The sequence below is a fragment of the Talpa occidentalis genome, unplaced genomic scaffold (genome assembly GCF_014898055.3).
Source record: "Talpa occidentalis isolate TD23 unplaced genomic scaffold, MPIMG_talOcc4v2.1 talOcc4.2, whole genome shotgun sequence".
NCBI classification, from domain to species: domain Eukaryota; kingdom Metazoa; phylum Chordata; class Mammalia; order Eulipotyphla; family Talpidae; genus Talpa; species Talpa occidentalis.
In genome coordinates, this window is record NW_023602073.1 from 26,154,239 (window position 1) to 26,170,246 (window position 16,008).

The following is a 16,008-nucleotide window of genomic DNA, read 5'->3' on the forward strand; positions in this document are numbered from 1 at the left end:
AGGCACAATGGGTAAGAATTTTCCTCCCAAAATTATTTTCTGTACTTATCTTTCACTTCCAAAACCTGAGTAGTCAGAAAAGATATTATCTATAATCAATGCTGAGCACAGATGCAGCTTTCTTTATGCAGCATCAAAATGCAGCTAAAGGTTTCATATAGATATTCCTCAGTTTCCTTTGTTTGCAAAGCACAGGCAACCCCAGTTTGACATAAGCCAGTTTTTTTAATAAAAAGTAACAGATCTCTTTAGTGAGTATTTACCCAGTATCAGGCATTGTGCCAAATGCTTATATTTCCCATGTCATCTAATCTTCACACATTAGCCCTGTTTTACAGGGGAGGATAGCAACACTCCCAACTAGCCCAAGGCCACACGGCCAGCCAGCCATAGCAAGAGGTCAAACACTTTACCATTATATTAAATATACAAAAGGAATAAAGTCTAGGTCCTATGGCAAAACCTCATATAAAACAAATTAATAACAACTACTTGGTTGGTTTGTTCACGCAATTTAAATTTTGTATTACAACCATTTTAGAAACTATTAAATATTGGAAGAAGCATTTACTACCTGAGGTTTGAAACAATAAACAAATGTCTTGAGTACAAATCAACTTTAACCCTCTAGTTTTGACATATAAAATTTTGTATCCAGCTAAGATGATAGAAATGTAGGAGAACAGTTGCGATGCAATATTCACGTACAATAAGGCACCTGTAAACGCAAGAAATGGAGGCCCACTGTATGTTACGAGAAGGTGTGATGGACAGAGAAGAGTAGGAAAGGGGAAAAATCTCAAGAAGTGAAATTTTCCTAGTGAGACCTCGAACACAGAGAAAACATAATGGAAATGGGAAGGGGACTGAGATATTTAGAAAAAGAGGAGCAAGCACAGCCATGCTGGATATGCATGCTGAGCTCCTGAAATGGCACTAGTTATCAGACTCAATGCAGAACAAGAAGATCACAGCGTGGACAGTTTCTCCGAGCCAAACTCAGGACTTCAGACTTCATCTCTTAGAGTGATGGACATCCACAGACCCCACATGCCTCTTACTTCTCACATGATAATAAGACGGCTCTCAGAGGGAAAGAAAAACGCTCCAACTCTATAGCATGTTCAAAGTTAAATGCACTCAAGCAATAAAAACAAAAAACAGCTACACCAAATTTTCAAAATATGTTTCACATAAGGTTAACATTTAGTATTTTCCACAATGACTTCCTGATCCTAAAGAATCTGTGAAACACTAGGTCAAAAACAAATAAGGGCCTTCCTGGTGGCACAAGGGGTTAAGCACCGCCTATGAAGCAATCCACAGCCTCTGCAGCACAAGTTCAATCCCTGGCTGGCCAGGGAGAAACCCACATGGCGAGGCAGACCTCTCCTGTCTCACCAGCGGCTCCCCTCAGCAGTGTATTTCAGTAATCAGACTGCCTGTTCTGTTCCCCGTTCTGTCTCTGGTGGATCCTCTCACACACACACCCCCACCCCTGCCCCACATCTCTGGCCTGTATCCCAGCTCTTGTATGCAAAAATAAATCTTTAAAAAAAAAAAAAAAAAAGTGAAACATTTTTAAAACTTTGATACACATTCTCAATGACAACTGGCATAGCACAAAAGCAGCATTCTTAGTTAAGAGGACTGACACAGGGTGCCTGCTAGTGCCCTGGTTCCTCCCTCCATTTTGCCTGAGACCACACAAAGACCTGGGAAGGCAATGGAGACAAGTGATCAGTAAAGAATGACCGATGGGGAAGGGGACTGCCCTGCTGTCATATTCATCAAGGCCACTCTCAGGGGCTCTGGCCCTAGAATTGGCCAAGAACACTTCTCTAGCGAATCTCTGACAACATACAAAGCTATCTTTTGAACATCAAATGCTTCTCTCACGTTCTGAAATGTTTTATTCAACCTCACAAAAAACAGGCTGCTGTTAAACTTGACCTACCTGCATCAGGCAAACAAGCACCAACGAAAAAGGTTCTAACTGGTTTATATAGCCAAGAGCCAAAAGACTGGAATTCAACAAAGCCCGCTCTTATAAGCTGTAGAGATTATCCATCAGGTCAGTTATGGCCCAAATTTAGGTCCTGGCCTTAGCATGTCAGTTCTCTTCATACTTTTCCACTAAGAACCTCTAACATCAGAGAAGGGCAAATCTCATCTCCTTATTGGATGATAGCTTATGAATGCCTAACTTTAAATCCATGCAAATTTTATATAATCCTCCCTGAAAGATCCTTGTGTACATACTCACATAAAGATACAGGTAAATTCATTATTTCAGAAAGTTACATTATGCTTATCCTGTGGTTTTGAATAGCCACAGGACTCTCCCAGCTGAAAAACCAAAAATAAATCAAAGAAAATTTACATTAAGAATTAAAACTATCATGCAAGCACAATAAACATAATTTGAATTTTTTAAGTATAAATCTTTCATCATTACTAAATTACCAAACTAAGACCAGTATTTCACAAACTATTTTCCAAAAAATTCAGTCTAGAAAGAGGTGATGTGTTTAATGAAAACTCCTAACCTAACAGCCTGAGTACTATGAGCACAGTACTCCTCACAGCAAGCTGGGCTATTATTCCCTTTCTGGTTTTCTGATTTCCTCTCTCCAATTTCACAGCTAACTTTATGAATTAGGTCTTCTATAAGCCAAAGCAGTGGGTCACGGGTCAAGTAAAACAAACATGATATCCTATCATGTGAGATACAAAATAAGTACTAACAAATTTTTACAGTTAATGTTTACCTGCTTACATTAATCCCCCCAAACTGTGCCTAGAGATGAAGTCCTCAAACACTTTTTTTTTTAAGATTTTATTTATTTATGCAAGAACTGGGGTACAGGTCAGAGGCATGGGAGGTGAGAGAATTCACCAGAGACAGAGTAGAACAGAACAGGCAGATGGACTGAAGACACTGCTGAGGGGAGCAGCGGGCGAGGCAGGAGAGATCTGCCCCACCATGTGGGTTTCTCCCTTGCCGGCTGGGAATCGAACCTGTGCTGCAGAGGCTGCACACAGCTTCACAGCACGGCACTGCGCCGCTGGGGAGGCCTTCAAACACATTTTTAGAAGGAAAAGAGATTTTTAAAGTGTTACACATTGGCACTCTCTTGCCTTTGTGCTTTTCATATCTGAATTCCCCCAACCAGAATATTTTCTCCTTTATTCCTCTCTGGGTGAGGTAACTAGCTCAGATGGTCACCTCTTCCATGAAGCTCTCCACTACTCGGAGTCAATGTTACTCCTCCCCTAGGTCTGGCAAGTCTGCTGGTGCCACCTACCAGTCCTTACTAGGCTATCTTATGCTAATCTACTCTGATATTTTCTTTAGTGGCTGAGAGTTCATAATTGCCTTGGTCAAGCAACGTTCTACACTCTGGCTGATAGGCCACAATTCAATTTATTTCAAGTTCTCCTAGAAAACATTAAAAAAAATACTAATTTTAGAAAACAAGTTTTCCTATTAAAACTTTTAACTCTATAAATTCTACATACTAAATTTAGGCTCAGATTTGATGGACCCTCATGATGTGATTCCTCCTAATCTCCCACTCTAATCTTTACTTTCTTTCCCTCTTATCCTCTCGTAATGGAGGATGAATGAGATTCCCTCAAGTTCCCCAAAATTACATGACAGAACCCCAATGAGGTGTTATTTTCTGTCCCTAAATCACTATCTGCCCCACTCCAAACAAGGATAATAGGATCCCTAGCCCTGTAGAACATCCATACCTCCTTGCTTTTACCTTATCTTAGTAGCAGAGTTACATGCTTACCTATCACCGCTTATTAAGTCTACGGTCCTTTTAAGGTTGTAAGTTTCATTACCATTTTATCTCTAGTACCTGGAACAGCACACATGAAAGGCATTTAACAAGTATCTGTTGGGTTGTATATTTATTTGCTATACAAAGGAAAAGAGTCTATGATCTAAAAACTAACAGGCTGACCACAGTCTGAGGCATACAGCAGGGAAGGGGAGAGGAAAGGAGTCAAATCAGGGGAGGGAAGAGCACAAGGGACTGTGGTGATGGGTCTCGGTGCTGTGGTGGTGGGAGAACTTTGGGGACTGCACCTGAGGGGAAAAGTCAAATGCTGTACTAAAACTAACAATGATGTAAGAAAATAAATTTTGAAAAAAGAATACATGGTCTAAAAATCTGCACCGTTCTGGACATCCATGTTACCTAGACTATTACAGCATATATTTTAAATATAAAAAACATTTATTATTTATAGCCTAAAGAACACTACCTCCCTTCATTCAACAAATATCTGGACTCCCATCAGCTGCCAGGAATTGTGCTGAGCTGAGCACCTGCTGGCCCCCAGGCTGCCCTCTCTGGATAGAAGGACTATAGCAGCTGGGCTCAGGACTCCGCATGCCCACTTCAGCAGGCACTTGAAGGTGCAGAGGTCTAAGAGCAGTAAATGAGAAAGGGCCCCTACTTTTGGTAGTACAGATTCTACAGAGGGAAACAGGCAAACAATTTCAATTTTCAACATTTTCTATAACTCTGAAAAATCAGACTTCAGCACAAACTGCTTAACATTCTCCATTTAATTCCTCACCTCACTGAACACTGGTACTATATTCACCAATTCACTTGGGCTGAGAAACCTGCCAATTCCGAAATTTCTAACACTCTTTTAGGCAGGAAAAGCACTGTTTTCAGATTTAAGTGGGAGGCCACAAAATTGACATTTTCAATTATCACCTTGCAGTGACTGACCACATTTATTTCATCAGGAGCATTTTCAATTTATTTGTTCGATTTTTAAGTCCTTTCTTATCTTACATGTATCTGAGAATTTCTTTTTTCTGTAATAGCAAATATTCCATAAGACGATCTCATCAGTTTGGAATTTTATTTAACAGTTCATTGCTTAATACTACTACTTCCTCATCTACTAAAGTTAAATATAGAAGATAACTGCTATTCCTGGTTGATGAAATACTTCAAAACAACAATCTCTTAAAACAATAAGCTAAAATAAGCTTATTTTCCTAATATTAAACTATCCCTTCACAGTTAAAGTGAAAACACTCCTTTTTTTTCATCTCGGTATGAAACATATAGTACATACATTTTTGGACAATTGCTTCCTCATAGAAAATAAGTCAGTCTGCCTCCAAGCCTGAAAATAATGATCTCTGAGAATATCAACTACAACTCCCTTCACTTCTTACTAATCTAACGTGTAGCACAGTACAAAACCAAATCTCAAATGAGCATGGGGGAGGGGAGGAAAAAAATTCATCTTGAATGAGTTGGTAAAGAATATTCAACCTCGGGCCTCCCCAATGGTGCAGCGGTTAAGCGCTGGGTTGCGAAGCTGCCCGCAGCCTCTGCAGCGCCAGTTCGCTCCCCGGCTGCTCCCCAGCCACTGGAGAAGGGTCCCACATGGCGCACAGACCCCTCCTGCCGCCCACTGCTCCCCTCAGCAGTGTACTTCGGTCCTTCTGCCTGCTCTGCTCCCCGCTCTGGCCCTGGTGAATGCTCTCACCCTCCCACGCTTCTGACTGTACCCAATGCTTGTATGTATAAATAAATAAATAAATCTTTAAAAAAAAAAAAAGAATATTCAACCATTAATTTCAGATTCCTTGATCCAAATATGGTTCCTGTTGAGACAGTATATCTCAGACTTTAATACCCACATTTAATGGCTGAGAAAGCACTGAAATTATGTCAAATTCAATTCATTCATTCAACAAGTATTTATAAGCATCTCCCGAGACAAACTGTGCAAAGTCAAGGGGAATGCATAAAACGTGGAACCAACACCCCTGAAGCTTGACACGGATCAGGGTTGACAAGCGACAGCCACGGCTGCCACCAGAAATACTTATACTTCACTTCTATTTCATGCAGAGCCTTACCTCTCAGATTTCTGGGATGAATCTGTTTGGTTCGAGGCATCTTCTTTGATTCAGAGACCCCTCTTTCTTCTTATAAATTGTAGGAAGAGCAGATCACAAAAAGGTAGCTCCATAAACTCAACATTCATCACTTAGTCCATGTGCTGAAAGGGAAAAAAACAAAAATCACATTTACTACCATCAAAAGAAAAAGATTTCAAGTTATGACTTAGTGCATCCACTACCCTTAAACTCAACAAGAGGTAATCAAGCTAATGATCACTGCCAAATGTTACTTACCAAATCTTAATTAAACATAAAACAGGTCATTTTGGCAATTTGGGCTTTCTCATTAGGAAACCAGAAAAAAAATAAAAATCACTGTACCTTTATCAGAGAAGAGTGAAAAATTTACTGAGTTGTGTTTCAAAGTAACATTACTGGGTACAATTAAAATATAGCAACAGGCTATATAAAGAATAGTCACACTTAATATAGGACTCCTATTCATTAGCTCTTTGGGGACAGGGGTTGTGTCTCATTCATCTTGTTTTACTAAGGTAATTCAGTTAATACATGTGGTTGCTATTTTGGCTGCTCCCCAATTACTCCAATTCCCCCTTCTAGGTGCATGGTAATATGGTACTTTTCTATCTTCCTGTGTTTCACTAGAATGTGTGACCAGTTCAGCTAATGCCCTGAGTGCCACAGACAAGCATCAATTCCAAGCTGGAGCATTTATATAATTATGAAAGGAAAGTGCTCCAGAGCTTTTCCCTCCGTCATGGGGCAGAGAGGTATTGATCTAGACAGTGAATCTAACAATACAATTGAGCTCCTGCTAACCCAGCATAATCAGGTGGCATTAACAATTAAGGAGACACTTTTTGTTTTAAATAACTAAGGTTTATGAGTTATTTCTTACTGCAACCTAGACTGTTCTGATTTACGCATTTTGAAAAGAGTAATCTGAAATACAATATGCCGAAACTGTAATCATCCCAAACCTAATCATCTCCTTTCCCAAATGAGTCACCTTCCACAAGATTCTCAAGGATCCTAGAGCTAAAATTTCAGTTTTAACCTCCAGCTATAAAGCTAATAAGCAAAGTCCATTATGTTAAACATTAAATTATGTTTAATCACTAAGCAAAGATACAAGAATGGAAGAGGAATGCTTTGTTTAGAACTTTTCTTATAGTTAGTAATTTAGAAGAAATGAGTATGCCTACTGAATGTCTAAATACATTGGCACACATCATCTAATTGAATGCAAATAACAACTGCTAAGGTAGCTATTATTTACCTATTTGACACAGAAGACGGGGAGAGAGTAACTAACTTGCCATGGTCAGCAAAGAAGGAATAAGACACCACATCACCCAGTTACTCTAGGTGCTTATTTCCTCAGTGGAAACCTCTCCAGGCTTTATTCAAAAGGCTGGATAGTGCAACAAGTCATGACTTTTTAATTGGATGTCAAAGCAGACTGGGTTCAAGACAGGCTTTATCCCTTACTGTATGACCTTCTTCAAGTTACTTAACCTCTCTGAAGATCAGATGCCCCTCCCTAGTTTCAGATCAGAAGATCTAGTTTCTAGTGTGAAATGAGAAAATAGTGTCCAACTCAAAGGGTTGTTGTGAGGACTAAACAATGTAGATGCTTTGTTCACTGCCTGGCACACAAAAATATTCTAATATTAATTCTCCTGAAGAAAGCCTATAAGGAAAAGACTATCTAATTTCCTAGTATGAGACATAAAAACTTACGGTTTCATTACAGCAAGGGAAAAAAAAAATAAAGAAAAGGCAACAATAACTTCAGTATTTTATCCCCAGTATGGCTATTATGTCGACACTGCCCAGAAATATTTGCAATACTTTTAACTGCATGGGGATGAGTGTGAAATACTATATACATTTCATCTAGCACTGAGCTAATTGATCTACGTAAGATATGGTTCCTCAAGTCACTGCACTACATACAACCACCATCAAATTCACGAAGCTTCTCATCTCAATAGACAAGTCCCTGTCATTAGAGTCAAACACTATGTGCGAATGCACCGCTAAGTCCCTCCCTGAACTTAAAAGCTTTAAAATAATGACGATATTTGGAAGTTTTTTTTTAAGCGTGAACTCCGGTTGTAATACAATCGTGTGATCCCACAGGATCAGGAGCACAAACGTGAACTACGCAAATTTCCAATCCGTAACAGCGTTCAGCTCCCCAGTTCATTGCCTAACCACTGTCCCTCGCTGCCCATCCCACGTACAAACCCTTGTGGGGGAGACAGTGGGCATTTTCAAGGCTAGCACCACTGTAGCGGCCAGGACGAGTGATAAACCGTTTCTTGGCAGGAAAGAAATAAATACTACATGGAGTAAAAACATGACACGATCAAAAAGCGTAAAGACAGTTGCAAGGAGGAAAAACATGAATGAATGTGGAGGGCGGAGCCTGGGAAAACCCCTCTGCAACGCTGCACTGAACAAAGCGCTTCGCATGCCAGGAGGAGGGGGGAATGGAGGTGCCAGCTCGGGAAGGAGCCCGGAGAGGCTGCGGAGAGCCGGAGGAGGACGAGGACGAGAGGAGGCGAGCGCGGCAGCCCTCAGACTCCTCCTCGCCGCCAGCTTCGCCACTGCCCCCTCCCCTCTAGGGCAGCAACTCCTCACCCAGCCCGACCCCAAGGCGAGCCACGGCGACCCGCCCAAACCCACCGCCCCCTTGCAAACTGCTGCAGGCGCGGACTCTCAACCCGGAAAGAAACTACCCAGGTGGCTGGGAGTAAACATGCACTTAGCGCAAAGAACGAAAGGAAAAGCAAGCCACAAAGCCCGGAGGTTGGGAAGCCGAGGCCTGGTCTCCCTCACCCCCCACCCCCCTGCAAAATGCGCCTGCGACGGGAACCGGGGAGGGAGGCTGGGTCCCTCCGTACCTGCTCGCCTCGCAGGACCGCAGCTCGGGCCGCCCGCGCGCGGCGAGGGCTCCCCGAAGTGGCAAGTGTCTCCCGCACGCAGCCATCCCCTCCGCAAGGTCGGCGGCTGCACACACACACACGCACACACACACACGCGGCGCCTGCACGCCCCCCGCCCGCGGAGGGGGACGCGGTCCTTCCCCGCCCCCCGCCGCCCTCCCAGCTGCAGCGCCCCCGCCGCGGAGCCCGCGCCGAACCTGCTGCCCGGACGCCCGGCGGAGCCGCCGCCGCTGCAGCCGGCCCGGGAGCTGCGCTGCTGATGGCGGCGGCCGCGGCTCCGAATCCCCGCGACCCCCGCGCGGCGGCGGCGCCAGGGATCCCTCCTTCACTTGACAACCCCAAACACAAACATAGCCTCCTCCCGCCGCGGCGCCCGGCGCCCCGGCTGCGCGCCCCCCGCCCCCCGCGCCGGCAGCAGCCGCCCCAGAGGCCGGCGACGGGCGCTCACACCACCCGGCGCTGAAATATTAAACCGGGGAGCCGGCCGGGGGGCGGGGGAGGGCGCGGGGCGCGCGGGCGGGGGCCGCAGGCGGGGGGGGGGCGGCCGCGCTCGCCGGCGCCCCGGCCGCGACCTGCCCGCCGCCGCCGCCGGGGAGGGCGCACGGGGAGCCGGGCGGCGGGCCGGGGTGCGCGCCGCGGCCGGGCGGGACGGAGCGACCCGGGGCGCCGGGGCCCGGGGCGAGGCGGGCGGGCGCGGGCTTTACCTCTCCCCGGGGCAGAGTAGGGCACGTTTAGCGTCTTTAGGGGCGACGGGAGGCGCGCGGGCCGGGCGGCTCGGGGGAGGGAGGGCGAAGGTCGGAGGCTTTCCCGCGGGTGGGCGGGGCGGCAGGGGATCCCCGGGGCGGGGGGCGGGGAGGCCGCGGGCGGCGACGCGCGGGCGGGGGGCGTCCCCCGGCGGGAACCGAGGCGGGGGCTGGGCGGGGGGAGGGGCGGGGTCACCCGGGGCGCGGAGGCCCAGCCGGACCGGCGCGGCCGCCAGCCGGGCCCCGCCGTAGGGGCGGGATGGGTACCCCGCCCCGCCCCGCGGGGCGCCTGGAGCCCCGGGTCTCCCCGGCTGGGCGGGCCCGGGGCCGCGCCTCCCCCCGCCGCCCGCCCTCCCGCCCTCCCGCGACTCCGCCCCGCCCGGCCGCCGCAGGGACGGGAGGGGGCGAGGGAGGCGGCGGCGCGGCCCGAGGGGGAGGGGCGGGGTTAGGGACGCGAGGGGCGGGAGCCGGGGTCGCGCCGGCCGGGGGACAGGCGCCCGGCGGAGGCGGGGGCGGAGGGGCGGGCCCCGCTGGTCACGCGGCCCCGGGAAGGCCTGGCCGGGTCGCGCAGTTGGGGGCGGTTGGTGCGGGAAGAGGGGCGGGGACGGGCGGGGCGGGAGTGTCTCTTTACCGTCTCTTTACTTTCTAAAGCAGGATGTGGGCCGGCCCGGTGACGTCATGGGGTCTCCCAGCCCCGCCCCCCCGCCCCCCGCCCCCCGCCCGGGCCGTAAGGGGGAGGGTACAGAAGGGAGGGCGGGGGATGGGGGGTGAGGGGGGGACCCAAGGGGGTTTCCTCAGCAACGCGTTAGGGAAGGGGAAAGTCATTGTGAAACTTGAAACTCATTAACTTTGAAAAACAACTTTAAAAAAACGGAGGGGGGGATGTTGGTTTAGGGGGTGGAAGAGGACAACGTTAACCCGAACTGAAACCACTTTTTGGTGGCGGATGTTCTATTAAAAGACTGAGGAAAGCCAAGGTTATTCCAAAGGCCGCTCCTGAGCCGGCGGTGGTTCCCAGAGCCCGCGCCGCGAGCGCGGTTAACCCTTGAGGGTCCGCCTCGCGGCTGCGCCCCGAGGGAGAGGTCCCCGGCGCCGGGAAAGAAGGGGTGCGCGGCTGAGCCGCAGACCTGGCTCCGGGAACGCCCGGGAGGACCAGAGGGGAAAGGGGAGTAATTACCATAAACCAGAGTTTGACCCCGGCTGCTAGAAAGCACTGAGGAAGCAAGGAGTGGAAATCTACAGGGACGCAATCAGGAGGGGCTGGCCCGGGCTAGGGGAGCAGGTTTTCGGGTTTAGACCTAAAGAACATTACAAGTTTGGGGCTCAGAAATTGCACATGTGCACCAAAGAAGCAGACAAGAGTGACTAAGGAGCCACGCCGAACTTGGGAGAAAAATGATAAATTAAAAATATTAATGAGGAAAACTTTGTCAGATTCTACCAAAGTGCTTTTTCCCCTTTTAAGGTATAAAAATGCTAAACGACCATACACCCACCTCGCTGGCCATCTGTGCAAACTAGAATTGTTTTGTTCTCTGGGGTTTTACATAAAGACATGTAGATTTTTCCTGCTAGGATACCCTTGAGGAAATCCTACCTTTAGAACACTTGAGCTAAGAAAAGTTTCACGCATCAAAAATAGCAATGATTAAAAATGAAATACTCAATAATGGCGAGCTTGTAGCCAAAAGCAATGTCATGTAAAGGGGAGAGAGGGTGATGCCTATTCAAAATTAAGTTTGGTCGAAACAGCAAAGATCATTCATCACCTGCCTAAATTTGAAATGTTAACATATTGTGATTCCAACTTTGCAATAAGTAACGCTATTTTTACATGTTCAACGTGATGTTATCACCTATTTTATGAAATAAAATGACATTAATATATTGCAATTACAGAAAGTAGGTAATGTAACTTCCTACCTGGATATCTAAATCAAAAAAATAAATAAATAAATAAGCACCTATTCAAATGTGGAAGTGTACTTAATCTTTCTGAGAATAAGAATTCAGATAGTTTGATAATTTCTTCTACTTTTTGTCAGTTGGGAAGTTAAAAATACTAACTGAATGAAAATATTTTTGACCCAACCGTTGTTGAACATGACAGAAATACATACTGTGAACATAATATTTATATGGCATTTGGCATTGCGGTTAACTTTTTAACAAATTATATGTGCAATTTGGAGTTACACTAGATTAATTTTGTCATTTCAATCTGTTAAAGAACTTTTTGTTAAATAAACTGCTAACAATTCAACTTTCATGAGCACAAACCATAAAAACTTTTCTTTGAAAGACACACACTACCAAACAGTTTTCCATTTTCTATTTTCAAATCTTCTTTTCCTCATTCTGCCTACAAGTCTAACCTCCGCGTTACCAGCATGCAGGGAAATTCAGCTCAACTAAAAAGTAACTAGTTTCGCACTAAATATTTTGTGGCAAATTAAACCATTTCTCAAAATGTATCTCATAAACGGAATGTGGGAGGGGGTGAGGGGCAATGAACCAGAAGATAAATGGGAATGGGAAACCCCAGTTAGAACTGTCAAAAATTCTGGAACAGCGGGGGGAGGCGGCTGGACTTTGCCGAAAAAGAACCTGAGGGAGGCTGCTGGGGACCGGGGCTCCCCGGCTGCACCTCCCCTGGCCGTGCGGCCGGGAGTGGGGCTCCAGCCAGCGGAGTGTCACCGCCAGGCTCTGCACGCACTTCCTCGCGGGGCACTTGGGGGAGAGCGCGGGGCCCCCCCGGGGCCCGGTCCCGGGACTTGGCCGTCGGGTCGCGTCCCCGGGCCCCGCGCTCCCACCGCCGCCCGCGCGTCCCCAGCCCGGGTTCCCACGCGGCCGCCCGGCCCGGCCCTGCTCGGGCTCCCCCCTGGCGCGGCCCCGCGGCCCCGGCCCTCCGCCCAGCGCGCGGCCCGGCAGCGCCGCCGCCACGCGGAGATCCCGGAGGTTCCTCCCAGCCGGCCGCCGGGTCACGCCACCGCCCGTCCCTCCCTCCCTCCCTCCGCCCTGCGCGCGCCGGGCTTTCCCGGCCACCGGCCGGATCCCCTCCTCCTCCTCCTCCGGGCGACCCGGCGACGAAACTGCCCCGCACGTCCTGCCAGCTCGACCCCACGCCCAGGTGGCTCCCGAGCCAGCGACAGACAAAAGAACCGAGAGAAAACTTACCCGAACTGCAACGCCAAAGTCTGGTCCAAGGCTTCCTGGGTTTAACTTTTAATTTTAAAAACAAAAGCAGAAACCAAAAGCCTGCTAGATTGGAAGTGGGCGTGAGAGGAAATGCTGAGGGGGAGGCGCTTCATTCCTTCGGCTGCTTTTGCACCCCCCCCACCCCTCTCTGGCCCCCAGCCTGGGGCTTTGATGTTATCTGTGCGCCGCTTCTGTCGGCTCACACCGCGGGCTCTACGCCGAGAAGGATATGGAGAAATGTGGCAGTTTGTGTGCCTGTTTGAAGAGAGGGAAGCAGGTGGCCCCGGTAAAGGATTCCCACTTCTTAGCCCCACGGTGAGAAACGAGCATTTGCCCTGGCGGTTTCCCTTTGTTACCTGGTCTGAAAAGAACAATCCACCTATGTAGTAATCCTGGAGAGCTGGACCATGTGGTGTTTTCTGTTAGACCCCAAAAGGAGGCCTTGTAAATTAGATTCGTTTTCCCTCCACTGTTAGCACAAACCTAGAACAAGGTGGTATTGTATGTTTTCTGGGGCTTTGGTTTTTAGATGTGTTTTGAAAATAAATATTTCCCTCCTGAGATAGTTCGACGCCTTCAAGAGACGAAAAAATAAACCTCTGATGGAAATAGGCTGTGCAATAACATTTTATATATCACAGGTCACCCCCTTATAGGTCAGACCCTGCACCCTTTCCCTCCTATTATGAAAAGCCTCTAAGTATTGATTTTATCTTATTTAACTGGACACTAGCAGAAGCTAGATATATTTTTACATTAGATTATCAATCTCAGGACCATCACAAACAAAGCACTAACAAAGAATGTTTTTTGTACAGATTAGTAATCATGAAGGATTGCACTGTCTACCATTCAGCCCTAACTGTTCATCCACTTTATACCAACACCAGCCTGTGTTCAGGCCTTGCCCTCTGGGAATTTACAAATTAATGGAGACAGGATAAACACATGGAAAAATAGCTAGAGGGAAAAAAGATACAAGAAGCAGCTTATAAACAGAGCCAATTAAAGTTATACAGAGTTATTTACGTGATTGCTGAGAGCTTTCTGGATTGAGCAGAGGGCAGGATTATCAGAACTACAGTTCCTTCCTGCAGGTGAATTCTGAGTAGGATTATGAAGGCGAGAAAGTTTATGATTTGGCAATGGTATAAGAACCACATTCCAGGCAAGTGATAGAACTTGAAAGTGAGAGCAAGTGAACTGCATCTGATGCTTTCTGGCTAAAGCAGAAAGTCCAACAAATATGAAACAACTAAGGTGGTGACATAAATGCGGTATCCAAACCAAGACACTCTTAAGAGTGAAAGGGAAGTTTTTAATAACTATAACCCAAAGAAAAACATACATCTGGACTGTTCTGGACAAACAGGAATGCTGGGTTCTCTAGTAATGAGCTATGAAGACAGGATGAGTAGGCAACAGGTAACCAGGGAAAACCTTTTTTCAGGCATCATTAAGAAGGAATTAAGATATTACATCCAAACAGTTGGTAGTCATTGGGAGACATATGGACTGAGAATGATCTTTTTAAGGAAAATTATTATTGCTGACGGATTTAGGATCTGTCATTGTATTATGTCGATCAGCAGCAGTAGTAATAATAGTATTTGTATCAGCAGCAGCTGCACCAAAAGTACTAGTATTCTTGCCAGCTGTAGTAATAACAGTCGCAATAGTGATGGTGGTAGCAATTGACAGTTACTGAGAGTTGACTTCCTGGGCTTTCCTATATGAATTCATTTAATGCCCATCATAAACCCATACTACAGCGAAAGACACAGAGGCTTAGCAATGTGAAATAATCTTCCTACAGTTACAGCTCTAGTGAGTAGTAATTCCATGTTTGAAATCCAGAAAATGTTGGGATGAGTTTAAGGCTTAAATGTTATATTTTGTGGGGGGAATTGGAGTATAATAACTCTGTAATATTCTACATCTGTGGAGAAAAGAAGAGAAAAAGGAATTTTAAAAGTCCATCATTTCAAATTTTGATAATTTGGTAGATTACATGATGGAAAAGAGAAAGTTGGAATGATGGATGCTTGAGGGAGAGAAGAGAAAACAACTTTAATTTAACATTGGCTAGTATTAAGAAGGATGAGTTAATCCACATTTATGCCAGTGTTGATGTTATTTACATCATACGGTTCCCTGTTTGAAGAAACCTGGGCTCTAAATTCATTTAAAAGCACTTAGTTCAGTGCCAACTAATGAGAGTTCAGTGAATATTATTTGTTGTGCTTCTAGGAGACTAGAAATGATAATGCATTTCCTAAAAGAATTCTTCATAGGCAATGTCCACAAGGGCATAATGGGGAACACTGGCAAGAAGTAAGGCCATTCAACTAAAGCAATTCAACCTTACCCATGACCTAAATGGATCATAGTTAACACGTTTGATACAAGTGCAACAATCTAAGACACTATTAGTCTGCTCTGGCTGCCATACCAAAGTATAAACTTTAACAAACAAAAAATATATTTCCTTACGGTCTGGAGGCTTGGAAGTCCAGAGATCGAGACTCAGCTAACTCAGTTTCTGAGCTCTCTTTGCCTAGCAACTGGCTGCCTCTTCCCTGTGTCTGTATGCGGTCTCTTCCAGGTGCATGCACACAGAGGCATTGGTTCCTATAAGGACACTAATCCTACAGGATCAGAACCCCACCCTATGACTTCATGTAATTTAATTATCTCCAAAGACCCTATTTACAAATGCAGTTACAGTGGGGGTAGGGTTTCAATATATAAATGTGGGTGGGGGCTAAGGGTACACCCAATTCAGTACATAGCAGACATTAGGATATTTTTACATGGAATTGCAGAGTGAGTTAGCACTAACCAAGAAAAGGGACTTGTCAGGGACTTAAGATGAAATAAATAATGTGGACATTGGTGTCAGATAGATATGCCTCCCACAAGGCCCTTGGTTGACTTGGACAGGTCAGGCTCATCTCTCTAAGCCACAGTTCCTTCCTAGGGGTGGGCTAGGAAGGATGGAGTCAGGGCTGAGTGAAATACTAAATGTGACTACTGAAATGATTGAATGCTCAATGAATGTTTGCCTCTATCAGAACCTTGGTTACTATTTGACAAGTGCTGCTATATAATATCAGACACGGGGAAGCACTGTGTTGCTTTTTAGCGTTCTTTATCTAGGCGACCACTGCTGGGACCTGCTTCACTTGATTTTATC

The 16,008-nt window shown here is 46.5% G+C and overlaps 1 protein-coding gene across 3 annotated transcripts in view; it reads right to left on the reverse strand.

The window, feature by feature from the left end:
* The window catches only part of HIVEP1 (HIVEP zinc finger 1), a 151,797-nt gene extending 138,844 nt beyond the window's left edge, over positions 1-12,953 (reverse strand). Inside the window, exons 1-2 of one of the 3 annotated variants that reach the window (XM_037519215.2) lie at positions 12,792-12,953; positions 5,912-6,054 (exon numbers count right to left, since the gene is read on the reverse strand). In XM_037519215.2, the coding sequence (XP_037375112.1) occupies positions 5,912-5,951 (40 nt within the window). In that variant the 5' untranslated portion in view covers positions 5,952-6,054; positions 12,792-12,953. Of the gene's footprint in view, positions 1-5,911; positions 6,055-8,829; positions 8,886-9,575; positions 9,654-12,791 lie in introns of those variants that run through there. The other 2 variants (XM_037519216.2, XM_037519217.2) reach the window with 2 other exon arrangements.
* Positions 12,954-16,008: the final 3,055 nt, after the last annotated feature.